General features: G+C 42.0%; 2 protein-coding genes across 7 annotated transcripts in view; both read right to left on the reverse strand.

The window, feature by feature from the left end:
* Window positions 1-13,813, reverse strand: part of LOC109892219 (receptor-type tyrosine-protein phosphatase alpha) — a 44,999-nt gene extending 31,186 nt beyond the window's left edge. Inside the window, exon 1 of one of the 4 annotated variants that reach the window (XM_020484668.2) lies at window positions 13,325-13,809. The gene's annotated coding sequence lies outside the window, so the exon portion shown is untranslated. Of the gene's footprint in view, window positions 1-136; window positions 264-13,324 lie in introns of those variants that run through there. The other 3 variants (XM_031826286.1, XM_020484660.2, XM_031826281.1) reach the window with 3 other exon arrangements.
* A 927-nt stretch (window positions 13,814-14,740) lies between these two features.
* The window catches only part of LOC109892195 (isocitrate dehydrogenase [NAD] subunit beta, mitochondrial-like), a 16,524-nt gene continuing 13,839 nt past the window's right edge, over window positions 14,741-17,425 (reverse strand). The window contains exon 11 of one of the 3 annotated variants that reach the window (XM_020484650.2): window positions 14,741-15,270. In XM_020484650.2, the coding sequence (XP_020340239.2) occupies window positions 15,193-15,270 (78 nt within the window). In that variant the 3' untranslated portion in view covers window positions 14,741-15,192. The other 2 variants (XM_020484634.2, XM_020484642.2) reach the window with 2 other exon arrangements.

Consider the following 17,425-nt stretch of genomic DNA (forward strand, 5'->3'; position numbering starts at 1 on the left):
AGACTCTCCCTCGCCACCAACACAGACCACAGATTATACATCCTCAACGCCACACACATCACCCACAATACTCTGGACTTCCCTTTTTTTAGGGCTAGTACTGCTCCTAGTATGCTCTGTGACAGTGTTCGCTCACCTCATTCATATGAGCCAGGAAATTGGTGAAACAGAGTGAAAGATCCAGGATTTGCACCAAGGCAAAATGTGCTGTCAGCCAAAGCTTGTGGGAGCAAGAGTGTGTCCGGCTCAAAGGACCAAGCGCAAATGTGGTGACTCAGTCAGGCTGTGCATGTAGGCTGCTTCTGCTTTGTTGTGGGGTTTCTCACAGAGCACGCCAGGGGACTCCACAGTCTACCCACATCACACAGAGGAGAGGATGTGGTGGCGCTAAGCAGCGGCCTTCCCCTAAAGCCACTGTGACCCGGGAGCGTAGTGTGGGCTGAAGGCCACAAACCCACACTTACTCTCACTCCATCATCAAATGTAGGGACGACGGGCTTCCATGCATTGGCCTGCATACAAAACTATAGCAAAGGGTCAACATAGTGAACTTGTGCATTTCTAATGGACCTCTATACCAGGCGGTGTCAGAGGAAGGCCCTCAAATTTTCAAAGACTCCAGCCACCTTAGAGAGAACAGTGTATGACTGCTAAGTGGTACCGGAGCACCAAGTCTTAGTTCAAGAGGCTTCTAAACAGCTTCTACCCCCAAGCAATAAGACTCCTGAACACCTAATCATATGGCTACCCAGACTATTTGCATTGCCCCCCCCCCCCCCCCCCTCTTTTACACTGCTGCTACTCTCTGTTGTTATCATCTATGCATAGTACTTTAATAACTCTACCTTCATGTACATATTACCTCATCTAGCCAGACACTAACCGCACATTGACTCTGTACCGGTACCCCCCTGTATATAGTCTCGCTATTGTTATTTTACTGCTGCGCTTTAATTACTTGTTACTTTTATTTCTTATTCTTATCTGTATTTTTTAAAACTGCATTGTTGGTTAGGGGCTCGTAAGTAAGCATTTCACTGTAACACCTACTGTATTCAGCACATGTGACTAATAAAATGTGATTTCATTTTTAAACATTGGCACACACAAAACAACCAGTTGTTTCTTTGTCACTATGGGCTATTGTGTGTAGATTGATGAGGGGAGAAAAAAAAGCAATTGAATCAATTTTAGAATAAGGCTGTAACAAAATGTGGGGAAAAATCAAGGGGTCTGAATACCTCCCGAATGCACTGTATATGAAAAATAATATTAATCTATCCATTTATCTAATACCAGGCAGGCAGGCAGGCAGGCAGGCATTAAAAATGTACGAGCACATCAGTTTGAGCGACGCACCAGGAAAGCAGAGTTTTCCCTTTAAACATTTCACTCCCCTTCCCAGTGCACAGCCAAATCAAGCGCATCCTCTATTTTCAAAGGACTAGCCCCACCCATAACCTCCAGGCATGTGTGACTTTGCCACACTGACCAACCTCTGCAGAGACCATAATCACACTCACTCAGCCTTTGCAAGATAAGAGACCCATCCCAGGCCCATCAAAGACCCAGAGCTTCTCTACACCCTGTGACAGTGTTCCCTCTAGATTTGTTTTCTTATGTAGGGCAGGAAAAATTGACACCAAATAACTTTTCCACTGATACCATTTGAGGACAAGCCTAACTGGGCTATGGTCAGAGCTAGGTGAGGTGGGAGGCCCACCATAATATGGCTAATAGGTTGAGAATATTGTAGGACCTACATACCATAATACAACCCTCTCCAGACAGTTCTTGTGCGACCTCTTAATCCATAGGTGAATTAATGTCAGTGATTTGGGTCCCCGTTGAAAAGACACAGAAAAGAGAAGTGTTAGCGTCGAAATGAGACCATTACTCTTAACACTCACCGTGGAATTTAGCCTATATCAAAACCTTTTAATAAGTCTAAATTCTGCAACGAGTGCAGGTGCCAGTCCAAGTTATCACGGTCAAAAATGAGCCTAAATAGGCTAATGTGTTGAAAATAGCTCCACTAGTATTTACAAGGTCAAACTGTCACTCAAAGTGCACTTTTTCCAATGAGCTGCTACTACCGTGTCTAGACTCTGGGGCACTAGAAACTGTCCAACACCCCATAGTTGTTAGATAGGGCCTAAATATTTACCCTAGCATCTGATGTTATTTACATCAGTAGCTAGGCTTATGCTAGTGTTGCTATCCAGGGGCGTTTGCCAGGATTTCAGGACATTGGGGTCTAACCGGGGGGGAAAAAACAATTTAAAGTTTCAAAAGTTAAATGTATCAATCGAGTGCACTTTGAGATGAACATTGAGTGAGATTAAATCTACTTAGAATACTGAAGAAAGTAGAGGTCGACCGATTAATCGGAATGGCCGATTAATTTGGGCCGATTTCAAGTTGTCATAATCGGAAATCGGTATTTTTGGGTGCCGATTTGCAGATTTAAAAAAATTATATACCTTTATTTAACTAGGCAAGTCAGTAATTAAGAACACATTGTTATTTTCATTGACGGCCTAGGAACGGTGGGTTAACTGCCTCGTTCAGGGGCAGAATGACAGATTTTCACCTTGTCAGCTCGGGGGATCCAATCTTGCAACCTTACAGTTAACTAGTCCAAAGCAATAACGACCTGCCTCTCTCTTGTTGCACTCCACAAGGAGACTGCCTGTTACGCGAATGCAGTAAGCCAAGGTAAGTTGCTAGCTAGCATTAAACTTATCTTATAAAAAACAATCAATCACTAATTAACTACACATGGTTGATGATATTACTAGATATTATCTAGCGTGTCCTGGGTTGCATATAATCTGACTGAGCATACAAGTATCTAAGTATTTGACTGAGCGGTGGGTAGGCAGAAGCAGGCGCGTAAAGATTAATTCAAACAGCACGTTCGTGCGTTTTGCCAGCAGCTCTTCGTTGTGCGTCAAGCAACTCCAGAGATGAGGCTGGTGTAACCGAAGTGAAATGGCTGGCTAGTTAGCGCGCGCTAATAGCGTTTCAAACATCACTCGCTCCGAGCCTTCTAGTAGTTGTTCCCCTTGCTCTGCATGAGTAACGCTGCTTCGATGGTGGCTGTTGTCGTTGTGTTGCTGGTTCGAGCCCAGGGAGGAGCGAGGAGAGGGACGGAAGCTATACTGTTACACTGGCAATACTAAAGTGCCTATAAGAACATCTAATAGTCAAAGGTTAATGAAATACAAATGGTAGAGGGAAATAGTCCTATAAATCCTATAATAACTACAACCTAAAACTTCTTTACCTGGGAATATTGAAGACTCATGTTAAAAGGAACCACCAGCTTTCATAGGTTCTCATGTTCTGAGCAAGGAACTGAAACGTTAGCTTTCTTACATAGCACATATTGCACTTTTACTTTCTTCTCCAACACTTTGTTTTTGCATTATTTAAACCAAATTGAACACGTTTCATTATTTACTTGAGGCTAAATTGATTTTATTGGTGTATTATATTAAGTTAAAATAAGTGTTCATTGTTCATTCAGTATTGTTGTAAATGTCATTATTACAAATAATAAAATGTAAAAAATTGGCCTCTGCTTTTTTGGTCCTCCAATAAATCGGTCTCGGCGTTGAAAAATCATAATCGGTCAACCTCTAGAAGAAAGTAAAATCAACTCATGTCAATTCTATTCAAAAGTCAATACAATTCAAGACATTCTGCTAACTTGCACCATCCCACCTGCCACAGCAGACACGGCCAGTTCCAATTACAGTAGCTGTGGGTCACTCTACACTGGAACACACATCTACAGTGTATTGCCAAAAACCTCAATACCACTCAACAACTCTGACTTGTCCAATGAGCCAAACTGCTTAAAGAGTCAGTCACTCTCTCGGAAAATGATATCTTAATCGAATGACTAACTTACTTTATCTTTCAAAAGGAGAGATGTGGCAGACTTTAACGCCGAAGTACAGTGCATTCCACTGAACACAATCATTTTCTGTCCTATATATTTCCTGCTCTAATAAAACATGCGTTTTAGAATAGAACCCTAGGTGTATCTGTAAATAGATTTGATGACGCTTTATAAACAACACAAAGATATGTCAAATCAGCAAATGCCTGAATTAAGTATGCTTTCAAGTTATTGAAATGCACCATACCGGTAATGGAAAATTCAGGAAAGAAAATGGAAGATTATCAGGCAATCATTGTTTATTTAATCTTTCTGAGAACAGAAGATATGTTTCTGAGAGTCTTAGCTTTCAGAAATGGGGTCATAATTGCTAATTGCCCAAACCGTCCCAAGGCCGGAGCCAAATTCATAGGAAGAAGATCACAATTGAATTAGCATTTTGCCAAGGCAGCAGCTACACTTCCTGGGGTCCTAACACATTAAAGCACTTACAAAAGAAAACAGTACAACATCATTACACCACTACATATCTACAACACAAAATGTACAATACCACCATACAACAATATGTGTGTGTCTGTACCTTTGTGTGTGCCTCTTCACAGTCCCCGCTGTTCCATAAGGTGTATTTTTACCTGTTGATTTTAAACATCTGATTCTGCTGCTTGCATCAGTTACCTAATGTGGAATAGAGTTCCACGTAGTACTGTGCGCCTCCCAAAGTCTGTTCTGGACTTGGGGATTGTGAAGAGACCTCTGGTGGCATGTCTTGTGGGGTATGCATGGGTGTCCGAGCAGTGTGCTAGTAGTTTGAACAGGCAGCTTGGTACAATTCATTTCCCCCAGTAATTCTGTGCAGTTTTGTAAAAGTCCTTTCTAATGAGTCATGCTTGACTTGTGAACGTTGTAGAGGGAACAGAGGGGAATCTTAGCTTTCATTTGTGGGGTCATAATAGCTAATAGCCCGAACAATTCACACGCTAGAGCCAAATTCATAGGAAATAAACTCAACATGCCACACTGGCTTTAGAAACGGCTGGGTGCAAAGTTAAACAGCCTGTCAGCCCCTTCCGATGCATCTGCATGGTCCTAAAGCACACTGAATCATATTATTATTTATTTTTTACAGCAGGCAATTTGACAATTCTTCAAACATCAATAGGTTCGGGGCTGCACTGTGCCACACCCTTTTATCCTGTTTTTATTAAATGGATCACTAAATTTCCTTTGCAACTTTGGGTAGAAAAACGATAAATAAATTGTGTGGTCATCACAATTCAAGCCAGTCGTCCATGAAAGCAATCAATTAGCTTAATTTCTCAGAGATCAAATTCTATTTCAACAAAATAACGTTTCAGGAACGCTAATCTTATCTGTTTCTAACTACAGAAACAGATATCCTATTGATTCCTGTTTACTTGCAAAAACAATAGCAGGAAGCACAAGTGACTGTCAACAAAGAAGTGGTCAGACGACGCAGATGCTAAGCTACAGGACTGTTTTGCTAGCACAGACTGGAATACATTCCGAGATTCTTTCCGATGGCACTGAGGAGTACATCACATCAGTCACTGGCTTCATCAATAAGTGCATCGATGACGTCATCAACTAGTTTTTCAACCACTCCACAAATTTCTTGTTAAACTATAGTTTTGGCAAGTCAGTTAAGACATCTACTTTGTGCACGACACAAGTCATTTTTTCAACAATTGTTTACAGTATTATTTCACTGTATCACAATTCCAGTGAGTCAGAAGTTTACATACACTAAGTTGACTGTGCCTTTAAACAGCTTGGAAATTCCAGAAAATGATGTCATGGCTTTAGAAGCTTCTGACAAATTATGTCAATTAGCCTGAGTCAATTGGAGGTGTACCTGAGGATGTATTTCAAGGCCTACTGTCAAACTCTTTGCGTGACATCGTGGGAAAATCAAAAGAAATCAGCCAAGACCTCAGAAACAAATTTGTCTGGTTCATCCTGGGGAGTAATTTACAAATGTCTGAAGGTGCCACGTTCATATGTACAAACAATCATACGCAGTATGAGCACCATGGGACCACGCAGCCGCCATACCGCTCAGGAAGGAGACGTGTTCCGTCTCCTAGAGATCAACGTACTTTGGTTTGAAAAGTGCAAATCAATCCAAGATCAACAGCAAAGAATCTTGTGAGACGCTGGAGGAAACAGGTTCAAAAGTATGTATATCCACAGTAAAACGAGTCCCATATCGACATAACCTGAAAGGCCGATCAGCAAGGAAGAAGCTACTGCTCCAAAACCACCATAAAAAAGCCAGACTACGGTTTGCAACTGCACATGGGGACAAAGACCATACTTTTTGGAGAAATGTCCTCTGGTCTAATGAAACAAAAATAGAACTGTTTGGCCATAATGACAATCGTTATGTTTGGAGGAAAAAGGGGGATGCTTGCAAGCCGAAGAATACCATGACAACCGTGAAGCACGGGGGTGGTAGCATCATGTTGTGAGGGTGCTTTGCTGCAGGAGGGACTGGTGAACTTCACAAAATAAAAACTTCCAAGTTGTGGCAAAATGGCTTACGGACAACAAAGTCAAGGTATTTTAGTGGCCATCACAAAGCACCGACTTCAATCCCATAGACAATTGGTGGGCAGAACTGAAAACACGTGTGTGAGCAAGGATGCCTACAAACCTGACTCAGTTAGACCAGCTCAGTCAGGAGGAATGGGCCAAAATTCACCCAACTTATTGTGGGAAGCCATCTGAAACGTTTGACCCAAGTTGAACAATTTAAAGGCAATGCTACCAAATACTAATTGAGGGTATGTAAACTTCTGACCCACTGGGAATGTGATGAAAGAAATCAATTATTCTCTCTATTATTCTGACATTTCACATTCTTAAAATAAAGTGGTGATCCAAACTGACCTAAAACAGGGAATTCTTACTTGGATTAAATGTCAGGAATTGTGAAAAACGGTGTAAATGTATTTGGCTAGGGTGTATGTAAACTACAGACTTCAACTGTATGTATGTATGCATGCATGTTTGAATATATACTTGAAATAATGACAATTACAACAATAATGAATGATCACTTATTTTAACTTAATATATCAAATCTATTTAGTTTCAAATAATGAAACATGCTCAATTTGGTTTAAATAATGCAAAAAGAGTGTTGGAGAAGAAAGTAAAAGTGCAATATGTGCCCCTGTAAAAAAAAGCTAACGTTTAAGTTCCTTGCTCAGAACATATGAAAGCTGTTGGTTCAATATTCCCAGTTTTTCAATATTCCCAGTAAAGAAATATTAGGTTGCAGTTATTATATGGATTATGACACGTCGACTATTTCTCTCTATACCATTTGTATTTCATATACATTTGACTATTGGATGTTCAAATAGGCACTTTAGTATTGCCAGCCTAATCTCAGGAGTTGATAGGCTTGAAGTCATAAACAGCACTGTGATCAAGCATTGCTAAGAGCTGCTGGCATACACAGTAAAGTTTGAGTGAATACTTACGAGCCTGCTGCTGCCTACCACCGCTCAGTCAGACTGCTCTATCAAAAATTAAATCATAGACTTAATTATAATATAATAAACACAGAAATACGAGCCTTAGGTCATTAACATGCCAAATCCGGAAACGATAAGTTTGAAAACAAAACGTTTATTCTTTCAGTGAAATACGGAACCGTTCCTAAGTCTAAATACTGCTGTTACATTGCACAACCTTCAATGTTATGTTATAAATATGGACAATTCTGGAAAATTAGTTTTGAACGAGCCAGGTGGCCGAAACAGTTGCATACACCCGGACTCTGCATGCAATGAACGCAAGAGAAGTGACAATTTCCCTTGTTTATATTGCCTGCTAACATGAATTTATTTGAACTAAATATGCAAGTTTAAAAAAATATATGCTTCTGTGTACTGATTTTAAGAAAGGCAAAAGATGTTTCTTTAGTCACATTCATGCACTGAATGTGCTATCTTCGCGAATGCGCCTTTGTTAAATCATCACAGGTTTGGCGAAGCAGGCTGTGATTTGATGATTAATTAACAGGCACCGCATTGATTATATGCAACAAGACAAGCTAGTTAACCTAGTAATATCATCAACTATGTGTAGTTAACTAGTGATGATGTGAAGATTGAATGTTTTTTTAAGATAAGTTTAATGCTAGCTAGCAACTACCCTTGGCTCCTTGCTGCACTCGCGTAACAGGTGGTCAGACTGCCATGCAGTTTCCTCGTGGAATGCAATGTAATCGGCGTCCAAAAATGCTGATTACCAATTGTTGTGAAAACTTGAAAATCAGCCCTAATTAAATCGGTTGACCTCTAGTACATACCCAAACCAAATGCCATGGATTACAGGCAAAATCCACACTGAGCTAAAGGCTAGAGCTGCCGCTTTCAAGGAGCAGGACTCTAACCCGGAAGCTTACAGTGGGGCAAAAAAGTATTTAGTCAGCCACCAACTGTGCAGGTTCTCCCACTTAAAAAGATGAGAGGCCTGGAATTTTCATCATAGGTACACTTCAACTATGACAGACAAAATGAGGGGGGAAAAAATCCAGAAAAATCACATTGTAGGATTTGTAATGTATTTATTTGCAAATTATGGTGGAAAATAAGTATTTGGTCAATAACAAGCTTATCTCAATACTTTGTTATATACCCTTTGTTGGCAATGACAGAGGTCAAACGTTTTCTGTAAGTCTTCACAAGGTTCACACACACTGTTGCTGGTATTTTGGCCCATTCCTCCATGCAGATCTCCTCTAGAGCAGTGATGTTTTGGGGCTGTTGCTGGGCAACACGGACTTTCAACTCCCTCCAAAGATTTTCTATGGGGTTGAGATCTGGAGACTGGCTAGGCCACTCCATGACCTTGAAATGCTTCTTACGAAGCCACTCCTTCGTTGCCCGGGCGGTGTGTTTGGGATCATTGTCATGCTGAAAGACCCAGCCACGTTTCATCTTCAATGCCCTTGCTGATGGAAGGAGGTTTTCACTCAGAATCTCACGATATATGGCCCCATTCATTCTTTCCTTTACACGGATCAGTCGTCCTGGTCCCTTTGCAGAAAAACAGCCCCAAAGCATGATGTTTCCACCGCCATGTTTCACAGTAGGTATGGCGTTCTTTGGATGCAACTCAGCATTCTTTGTCCTCCAAACACGACGAGTTGAGTTTTTACCAAAAAGTTATATTTTGGTTTCATCTGACCATATGACATTCTCCCAATCTTCTTCTGGATCATCCAAATGCTCTCTAGCAAACTTCAGACGGGCCTGGACATGTACTGGCTTAAGCAGGGGGACACGTCTGGCACTGCAGGATTTGAGTCCCTGGGGGTGTAGTGTATTACTGATGGTAGGCTTTGTTACTTTAGTCCCAGCTCTCTGCAGGTCATTCACTAGGTCCCCCCGTGTGGTTCTGGGATTTTTGCTCACCGTTCTTGTGATCATTTTGACCCCACGGGGTGAGATCTTGCGTGGAGCCCCAGATCGAGAGAGATTATCAGCGGTCTTGTATGTCTTCTATTTCCTAATAATTGCTCCCACAGTTGATTTCTTCAAACCAAGCTGCTTACCTATTGCAGATTCAGTCTTCCCAGCCTGGTGCAGGTCTACAATTTTGTTTCTGGTGTCCTTTGACAGCTCTTTGGTCTTGGCCATAGTGGAGTTTGGAGTGTGACTGTTTGAGGTTGTGGACAGGTGTCTTTTATACTGATAACAAGTTCAAACAGGTGCCATTAATACAGGTAACAAGTAGAGGACAGAGGAGCCTCTTAAATAAGAAGTTACAGGTCTGTGAGAGCCAGAAATCTTGCTTGGTTGTAGGTGACCAAATACTTATTTTCCACCATAATTTGCAAATAAATTCATGAAAATCCTACAATGTTAATTTTTTTCTTCTCATTTTGTCTGTCATAGTTGAAGTGTACGATGAAAATTACAGGCCTCTCATCTTTTTAAGTGGGAGAACTTGCACAATTGGTGGCTGACTAAATACTTTTTTGCCCCACTGTAAAAAAAAATCCCACTATGCCCGCCGACGAATCATTAAACAGGCAAAGCGTCAATACAGGACTAAGATAGAATCGTACTACAACGGCTCTGACGCTCGTCGGATGTGGCAGAGCTTGCAAACTATTACAGACTCCAAAGGGAAGCACAGCCGCAAGCTGCGCATTGATACGAGCCAACCAGACGAGCTAAATGACTTCTATGCTCACTTCGAGGCAAGTAACAAGCAGACCAACATAGTGTTCTTGGGCACAGAGACTAAGGTAACCTGCCTAAATGACTACTGACCTGTAGCACTCACGTCTGTAGTCATGAAGTGCTTTGAAAGGCTGGTCATGGCTCACATCAACACTATTATCCCAGAAACCCTAGACCCACCCTAAATTGCATACCGCCCCAACAGATCCACAGATGATGCAATCAAAATTGCACTCCACACTGCCCTTTCCCACCTGGACAAAAGGAACACCTATGTGAGAAAGCTATTCATTGACTATAGCTCTACAGACTACAGTTCAACACCATAGTGCCCTCAAATCTCATGACTAAGCTAAGGAGCCTGGGACTAAACACCTTCCTCTACAACTGGATCCTGGACTTCTTGACAGGCTTCCCCCAGGTGGTAAGGATAGGTAACAACATATCCGCCATGCTGATCCTCAATACGGGGGAGCCTCAGGGATGCGTGCTCAGTCCCCTCCTGTACTCCCTGTTCACTCATGACTGCATGGCACAACACCATCATTATGTTTTCCGATGACACAACAGTGGTAGGCCTGATCACCGACAACAACGAGACCGCATATAGGGAGGAGGTCAAAGACCTGGCCGTGTGGTGCCAGGACAACAACCTCTCCCTCAACATGATCAAGACAAAGGAGATGATTGTGGACTACAGGAAAGAGAGGACAGAGCACGCCCCCATTCTCATCAACAGGGCTGCAGATGAACAGGTTGAGAGCGTCAAGTTCCTTGGTGTCCACATCACCAACAAACTATCATGGTCCAGACACACCAAGACAGCCGTGAAGATGGCACGACAAAACCTATTCCCCCTCAGGAGACTGAAAAGATTTGTCATTCGTCCTCAGAAGGTTCTACAGCTGCACCAGTGCCTGATACGGCAACTGCTCGGCCTCTGACCGCAAGGCACTACAGAGTGTAGCGCATACAGCCCAGTACATCACTGGGGCCAAGCTTCCTGCCATCCAAGACCTCTATACTAGGCGGTGACAGAGAAAGGCCCTAAAAATTGTCAAAGACTCCAGCCACCCTAGTCATAGACTGTTCTCTCTCCTACCGCACAGCCAGCAGTACAGGAGCGCAGTCTTGATCCAAAAGGCTTCTTCATAGCTTCTACCCCCAAGCAATAAGACTCCTGAACAGCTAATCAAATGGCTACCCAGACTATTTACATTGTCCCCTCCCCACACACGTTTACACTGCTGCTACTCTGTTTATTATCTATGCATAGTCACTTTAACTCCACCTATATGTACATATTACCTCAATTACCTTGACTAACCTGTGCCTCTCCACATCGACCCTGTACCGGTACCCCCTGTATATAGCCTCGCTACGGTTATTTTACTGCTGCTCTTTAATTAGCTGTTATTTTTTACTTAACACTTATTTTTCTTAAAACTGCATTGTTGATTAAGGGTTTGTAGGTAAGCATTTCACTAAGTTCTACACCTGTTGTTTTCGGCGCATGTGACAAGTCAAATTTGGTTTAGTTTTTTGGTGGAATGACCCTGTATCAATCCCCCCCCCTACTAGATCCCTAATTGCGAGGAGCAGTGATGAGCCCAGACATGACGAGGTCGGGCCAGCCCTGTCGGCATGCTAGGGCAGTCCAGGTCTGACGAGTCAATGTCAGATCGAGGCAAGCAGCTTCTGCTTTGCACTTGAATAGTCAAGACATGACAAGCCGAGCTCGGTGGAGAGGAAACTGCATTCTGGGATAGCGCATAGTGGGGCGAGACCAATGCAACTGCTCACACTGAAGCAGTCCAGACATGACTCGTCAGCTTCCTTTGTACACAGCTGCACACAACTCATTTATGATATGATGACACACCAAGCTCTGCCATAGGCCTACTTCCTACTTGGAGTACTGCCGTAGTCAATCTATCCTTTCTTAATCCATTCCTTCCTTTCTTGACATAATGTTGATATTTGACCCAAATACTGAAAACCATAGTCTGTTCCCTGTTTGTAAGCTGTTGAGTGTTATCCATGTTGCTGGCTGTGACCGACAGTGAGCATACATGCATGTAGCTTTTATAAATAAAGCTTATGTGCATTAGGCCATATTCTATACATATAATATATCTCCACTGTCACCATGATTAAGTCAGGTCTCAAGAAAATGAAAAAGACTCAAGTTGCACTACATTCTCAAGCTTTGCTGCAAATAATGGCTAATGATGAAACACAAATGGCATCAAATGACAGTTGTCTTCAACTTAATAAAATCCCTGGTTTCAAAAAGTAAAGTGACAGAATGTAGCAAATTTTCCTGAATGACTCCTGATTTGCCAAATGTATTTTCTGTGTTTAGTAACCTTTATTGATTAGATAATTGAGGGAACTACAGCATGTCACTACAACACTACCTACAGTATGTGGTAAGTAAATACTAAGGCCCTGCCCTGAAACTTTTTGAAACCAACCTACCTGCATAACTATATTTAGGCTTGACTAAGTCGACTCAGGATCCAGTCAAGCCAGAATAATTCGTATGAGAAGAGGAAATGGGGAGTGCGAGGCCGTGTCAAGCAGTATGATGCTTGTCGAAGCTAAATAAAGAATATCTGCTGTGATTTGAATGGGCCTGGCTGTCTAAAACGATCTAATTCCTGCGCTGTGGTCGCACTCAGCCCCCTATCCACCCCACCCCGGCAACAAAGCATTGATCAATATGTACTTTTCAGTGAGGTAGAACTCACTGGACCGCCTATTGGTTTTATTTCGCATTGTTACAATGTATGCGTTCACAGAACACACTAACATACGGACTTCCAATCAAAAAATAACTATGTAGACACTCTTCCTCTCCCCCTTTCTCGCCAGCCCCCCTCGAAAAATGTCCCTCCCTGCCTCCGAGCTAGTTGTGTGAATGTTCTCTGTCGCAACAAACATTATTTGAGCTCCTGTGATGATAGCCATGGAACGTTACTTAAAAATAAATCACCTAGCTTCCCTCTCGGCCTTATCGCGCTCATCACAACGATGTTCGCCGTGGAATACTTTGCTATGATAATGAGTGGGACAAACCAAAAGTGCTCGTTTGTGACCAAGTAGTCGGACCTTATTACAACTAAATGAAGCACGCTACACTGTAACTAGTGACAATTTACAGCAGAACAAAAACAAAACTCACCACGACTTCCGTTTGGTTTTGCACAATCCTGAATATTTACAGTTGTGCAATTCCTTTCTTCCTTTTTTCCACGTTCTTAACCCCAGCCCCTGTCTTCACACCCCAGGAACCAATAGTGTGTGTATGTGGGGTGGGGGGCCTGGGTGATATGAACGATCTGGGACAGACCGCCAATTTGGAGGCAACAGATCGCAAGTATGTTTATGTTAACGAATGACTAGAACGGTCCCAAAAATTCCTCAATGTTCCCGAGGGTGTTTCTAACAAATTGGTGTCTCTCCGTCTTCCTTGAGCATAGGGGGCGTGAATCCCACTGTTTATTCGCTGTATCCGGGCGGGTCAGCCGTATCTTTTAGTCCGCCATGTTGTCTGCATTAAGGAGGGATGGGAAGCAGAGAATTCCCAGTCCTGGCCCCTCCTCTCCCTCCATCCATAGCGCCAGTGCGACATCTGGCGGTGAATCTGTGACATCGTTACGAAACAGAGTCAACAACAGCAGCCCTATGCAGAAGAGCAGGAGTCCGCCATCTGGTCATGTCTATCACATAGGCTGCATTTACACAGGCAGCCCAATTCGGATATAGATAATTTTCACTAATTGGTATATTGACCAATCAGATCTGAAAAATAATATCAGAATTAGGCTGTCTGTTTAAACAACGAATATTGGACAAGCTTATTAATAACTAATATACTGCCTGGGCACACAATCCCATTTAGTTTACAACAGCAGCTTGCTCTCAACATAGGCCAGTGGTGGTCACTAACCCTGGTCCTGTTAGTGGGTGCAGCCTTTTGATCCAGCCCACTGAGCCCAGCACTACCACACCATATTAAACTAATCGAGGTCTTGAGACTTGATGCTCAATTGATAAATTGAATCAGGTGTAGTGCTAGAACAAAAGCCGGCACTCTAATAGGACCATGGTTGGTGGGTGAACCAGGCTTTACTAAAACTCTCAAACTTAACTCTGGACCACGAAGCCAGTTCCACCACATTTAAAATAAAAGTTGTTCACCTCTAGTCGGGGACTGATTTAGCCCCGACACCAGGTGTGTGCAATTCATTATCAGGTAGAACAGAAGACTCAGGGTAAGAGTTGAGTACCCCTGTACTAGAATGTAAATGTTTCTCTTGACAACTTCAAAGTTCTAAGATGGAAAACAGTACTGTCCCAATCAGCTTTTTTTCTGTAAATGGTATCCATTTCTGGAACTTCAAGATTACTTTAAAACGTTTGCAAGATTTACATACATTTTACTGGAGGTTTCAAACCCAGCATCACACTGTTGCAATTCAATATTTATTCAACACCTAAATGAACAAAAAACAATTACATTTCAGTCTGCACTAATATCAGTCAATATATTAAATTACAACACACTTTGTTAACATTGATTTTCCACACAGCAAAGTATCAGGTATAGGAATATGTTTATTACTAATTATGAATGAACATGTCAATAATGCATATAACACTTGTAGTAAATAAATAAAATATACTGATATAGTACATGCATCTTGTATGAATATCTAAACAAGACCCATTCATTGAACACCACCACTCTGGTAGAGAATGTGGAATGTGACTTACAAGTTCCATACAACTATCGTTGAATGGGAAAACATTTATTTTGGTACCTAAGACTGTAGGTGTCGTCCCCATATTGTCTTCTCATTTATGTAACCGGTCCTCAATTTCATTGTGTGTATTTTTACATCTTTTGGGGTTTGTATGCATTTCAGTCTATGGGTGTTAGCTGTTGTTGAGCATGGGTCAGGATTTAATCTGTTGCGCAGCTGTTTGAGTGGTCAATGCAGAGACTAGTTTGAAGGCAGTAAAATAAAGTATGTTTGAGAGGCTAGCTCAGATGGCTAGGTTGGCGATGACAGCTCTGGTGAACTCGTCGCTTGTGGCATAGCCCCCCAGGTCTCCTGTGCGCACCTGCCACAAATAAAAGAGTAGTGTCACACACACACACACACACACACAAGCCTGGTTTCCTCAAAATCAGCTTAAGGCTGCTCATCCTTTGGGAAACTAGGCCCTGGTCCATTCCCGGAAAGACAATGGTCCTCACAAATATATACACAAAACATGACTAGTGTGTAAGAGAGCCTTTTTCACCACCAAACTCAGCCACACATAAATAGGGTAGAGGAATATTAGCTTATGTTGAAGCAACTCAAGTCCATGGTCGTATGCATGTATTTATTCATAAAACAGTTAATGACCAAACATACTAAATAAGAATGGATGACTCAGGAATCTACATTTATGGCTAGCGTAGTCTATGTTGGTCTTTCAACAGATGCTGCACCACTCATCCTACGCCTGGAAAACAAAACCATGCGAGTTTAAAAATCACACCTTTGATTACATTTTTGTTGTTGAGAAAACAGGCCAACAAACATTTTCCCATCTTTTATTCTTCAGTATTTGACCATGATAATATGACATAAGCCAATACATTTGAAGTCCCAATGACTGACTGACACATGCCAGTCTAAGTCTCTAATAGAAATGCTACCACTGAGATCATCAACATAACCAATATATAATTTAATGGACTTTTGGCACAAAGTCCAAAGCCAAAGTGAACTCAGGCAAGGCTGGTCATAGGCTCGAGTTACAGTGGCTTGTTCGTTTGCAAATTTAATGATGAAAGAGCTTTGCCTGACTGAACAGCCAAACACGATGGATCTCCAAGGTCACTACTCCAGCAAAAAGCTACCTAGATAGTGACCTCTACGATACACATTATGTGCGTTTTACAGCATACACAGTGAACAAATTATTAAGATTTATTTTTAGTCACTAGTGATGACTAGAGTATGCAGATGAGCGACAATGGTTAATTAAAAGGTTCTATGAAGCTAGCTACAAATACCAAACGGTGAAATTGGCTAACGTGTTAGCATCCCTGCTAACGCAACAATATCAAAACATTGATTGTAGATTCTGAAAAATGTCACCCTTCTCAGAAATGACCTCTACATCCTGCCTCCTTTAAGACAGTGTTGCTGATATGTGTTTGTGAGAAACTTCCATGTTTATGATGACTCAGTGGAAACCAGTGCAGTTTAAAAAAAAACATTTTTTTTACAGCAACTGAAACAGTCTTAACCTGACTGTGCACATAATTAAAGGTTGTGATTGAAAAGGCCAGTTAAAAAGGACACTGCAAGATTCTGGCAATTAAGCTGTTTTTCTACTTACCCAGAGTCAGATGAACTCATGGATACCATTTTTGTCTCTGCATACAGAATGAAGGCAGTTAGAGGTAGTTTCAAGAGCCAATGCTAACTAGCGTCAGCGCAATGACCGGAAGTCTACAGCTACGGTAGTCTACGCATATGCTACCACGGTAGCCTGGACTCCAAGCCAAGAAAAGTCTGCACATAGAGTCAAAGGGTTATGAACAACGTACTGTATATACCTGGCACGACTCAGGACTGTGAAATGACAGGCCAGATATCCATTGATACAGTGCTGTGGTAGAGATTTCTCACTCGCTTTGGCGTCGGTGAATTGTCCCTGTGGCTCGAAACCTGCTTGACCAATACTGCTGAATAACACACGGCCCGACCGGTATGGACTGCGAAGCTGAACTAGTGGAGGTCAATGTAATATAAGATCATATGCTTGTCCACAGCAGAGACAATGAAACAGCTCAGAGAGAGAAGAGGAAGAGTTGGAGTGGAGGGAAAGAGTTAGCTGACAAATAGGAGAGTAGACTATAGGGAGTTAGTAGAGCAGACAAAACAGAGAAGATTCTAGAACAGCTTATAGAAGAGTGCAGCCAACAGCAGAGGCAGTACAAAAGAACAGGCTGACATGGAGGAAAAGAGAGAAGCAGGAAACGGCACCAAGCAGGGGGTGCTCAGTTGGAGAAAGGGTTCCACAAGGAAAAGAAGTCCACAGCATAAATGGACGATTTGGTAAAAAAAAAAAAATTAAATGACGAGAATTATCTGCTTTGGCCAATCATTTTTGAATTTGAGCAAGAGAGAAAAACAAAATAAAGGATACACCGAGCGCGTAAAGAGGAATATGAAAAGAAAGCGGAGGAGAGAGCTGCCAAGAGTGACTTAAGTGT

This window comes from Oncorhynchus kisutch, linkage group LG1, assembly GCF_002021735.2.
Source record: "Oncorhynchus kisutch isolate 150728-3 linkage group LG1, Okis_V2, whole genome shotgun sequence".
Taxonomy (NCBI): domain Eukaryota; kingdom Metazoa; phylum Chordata; class Actinopteri; order Salmoniformes; family Salmonidae; genus Oncorhynchus; species Oncorhynchus kisutch.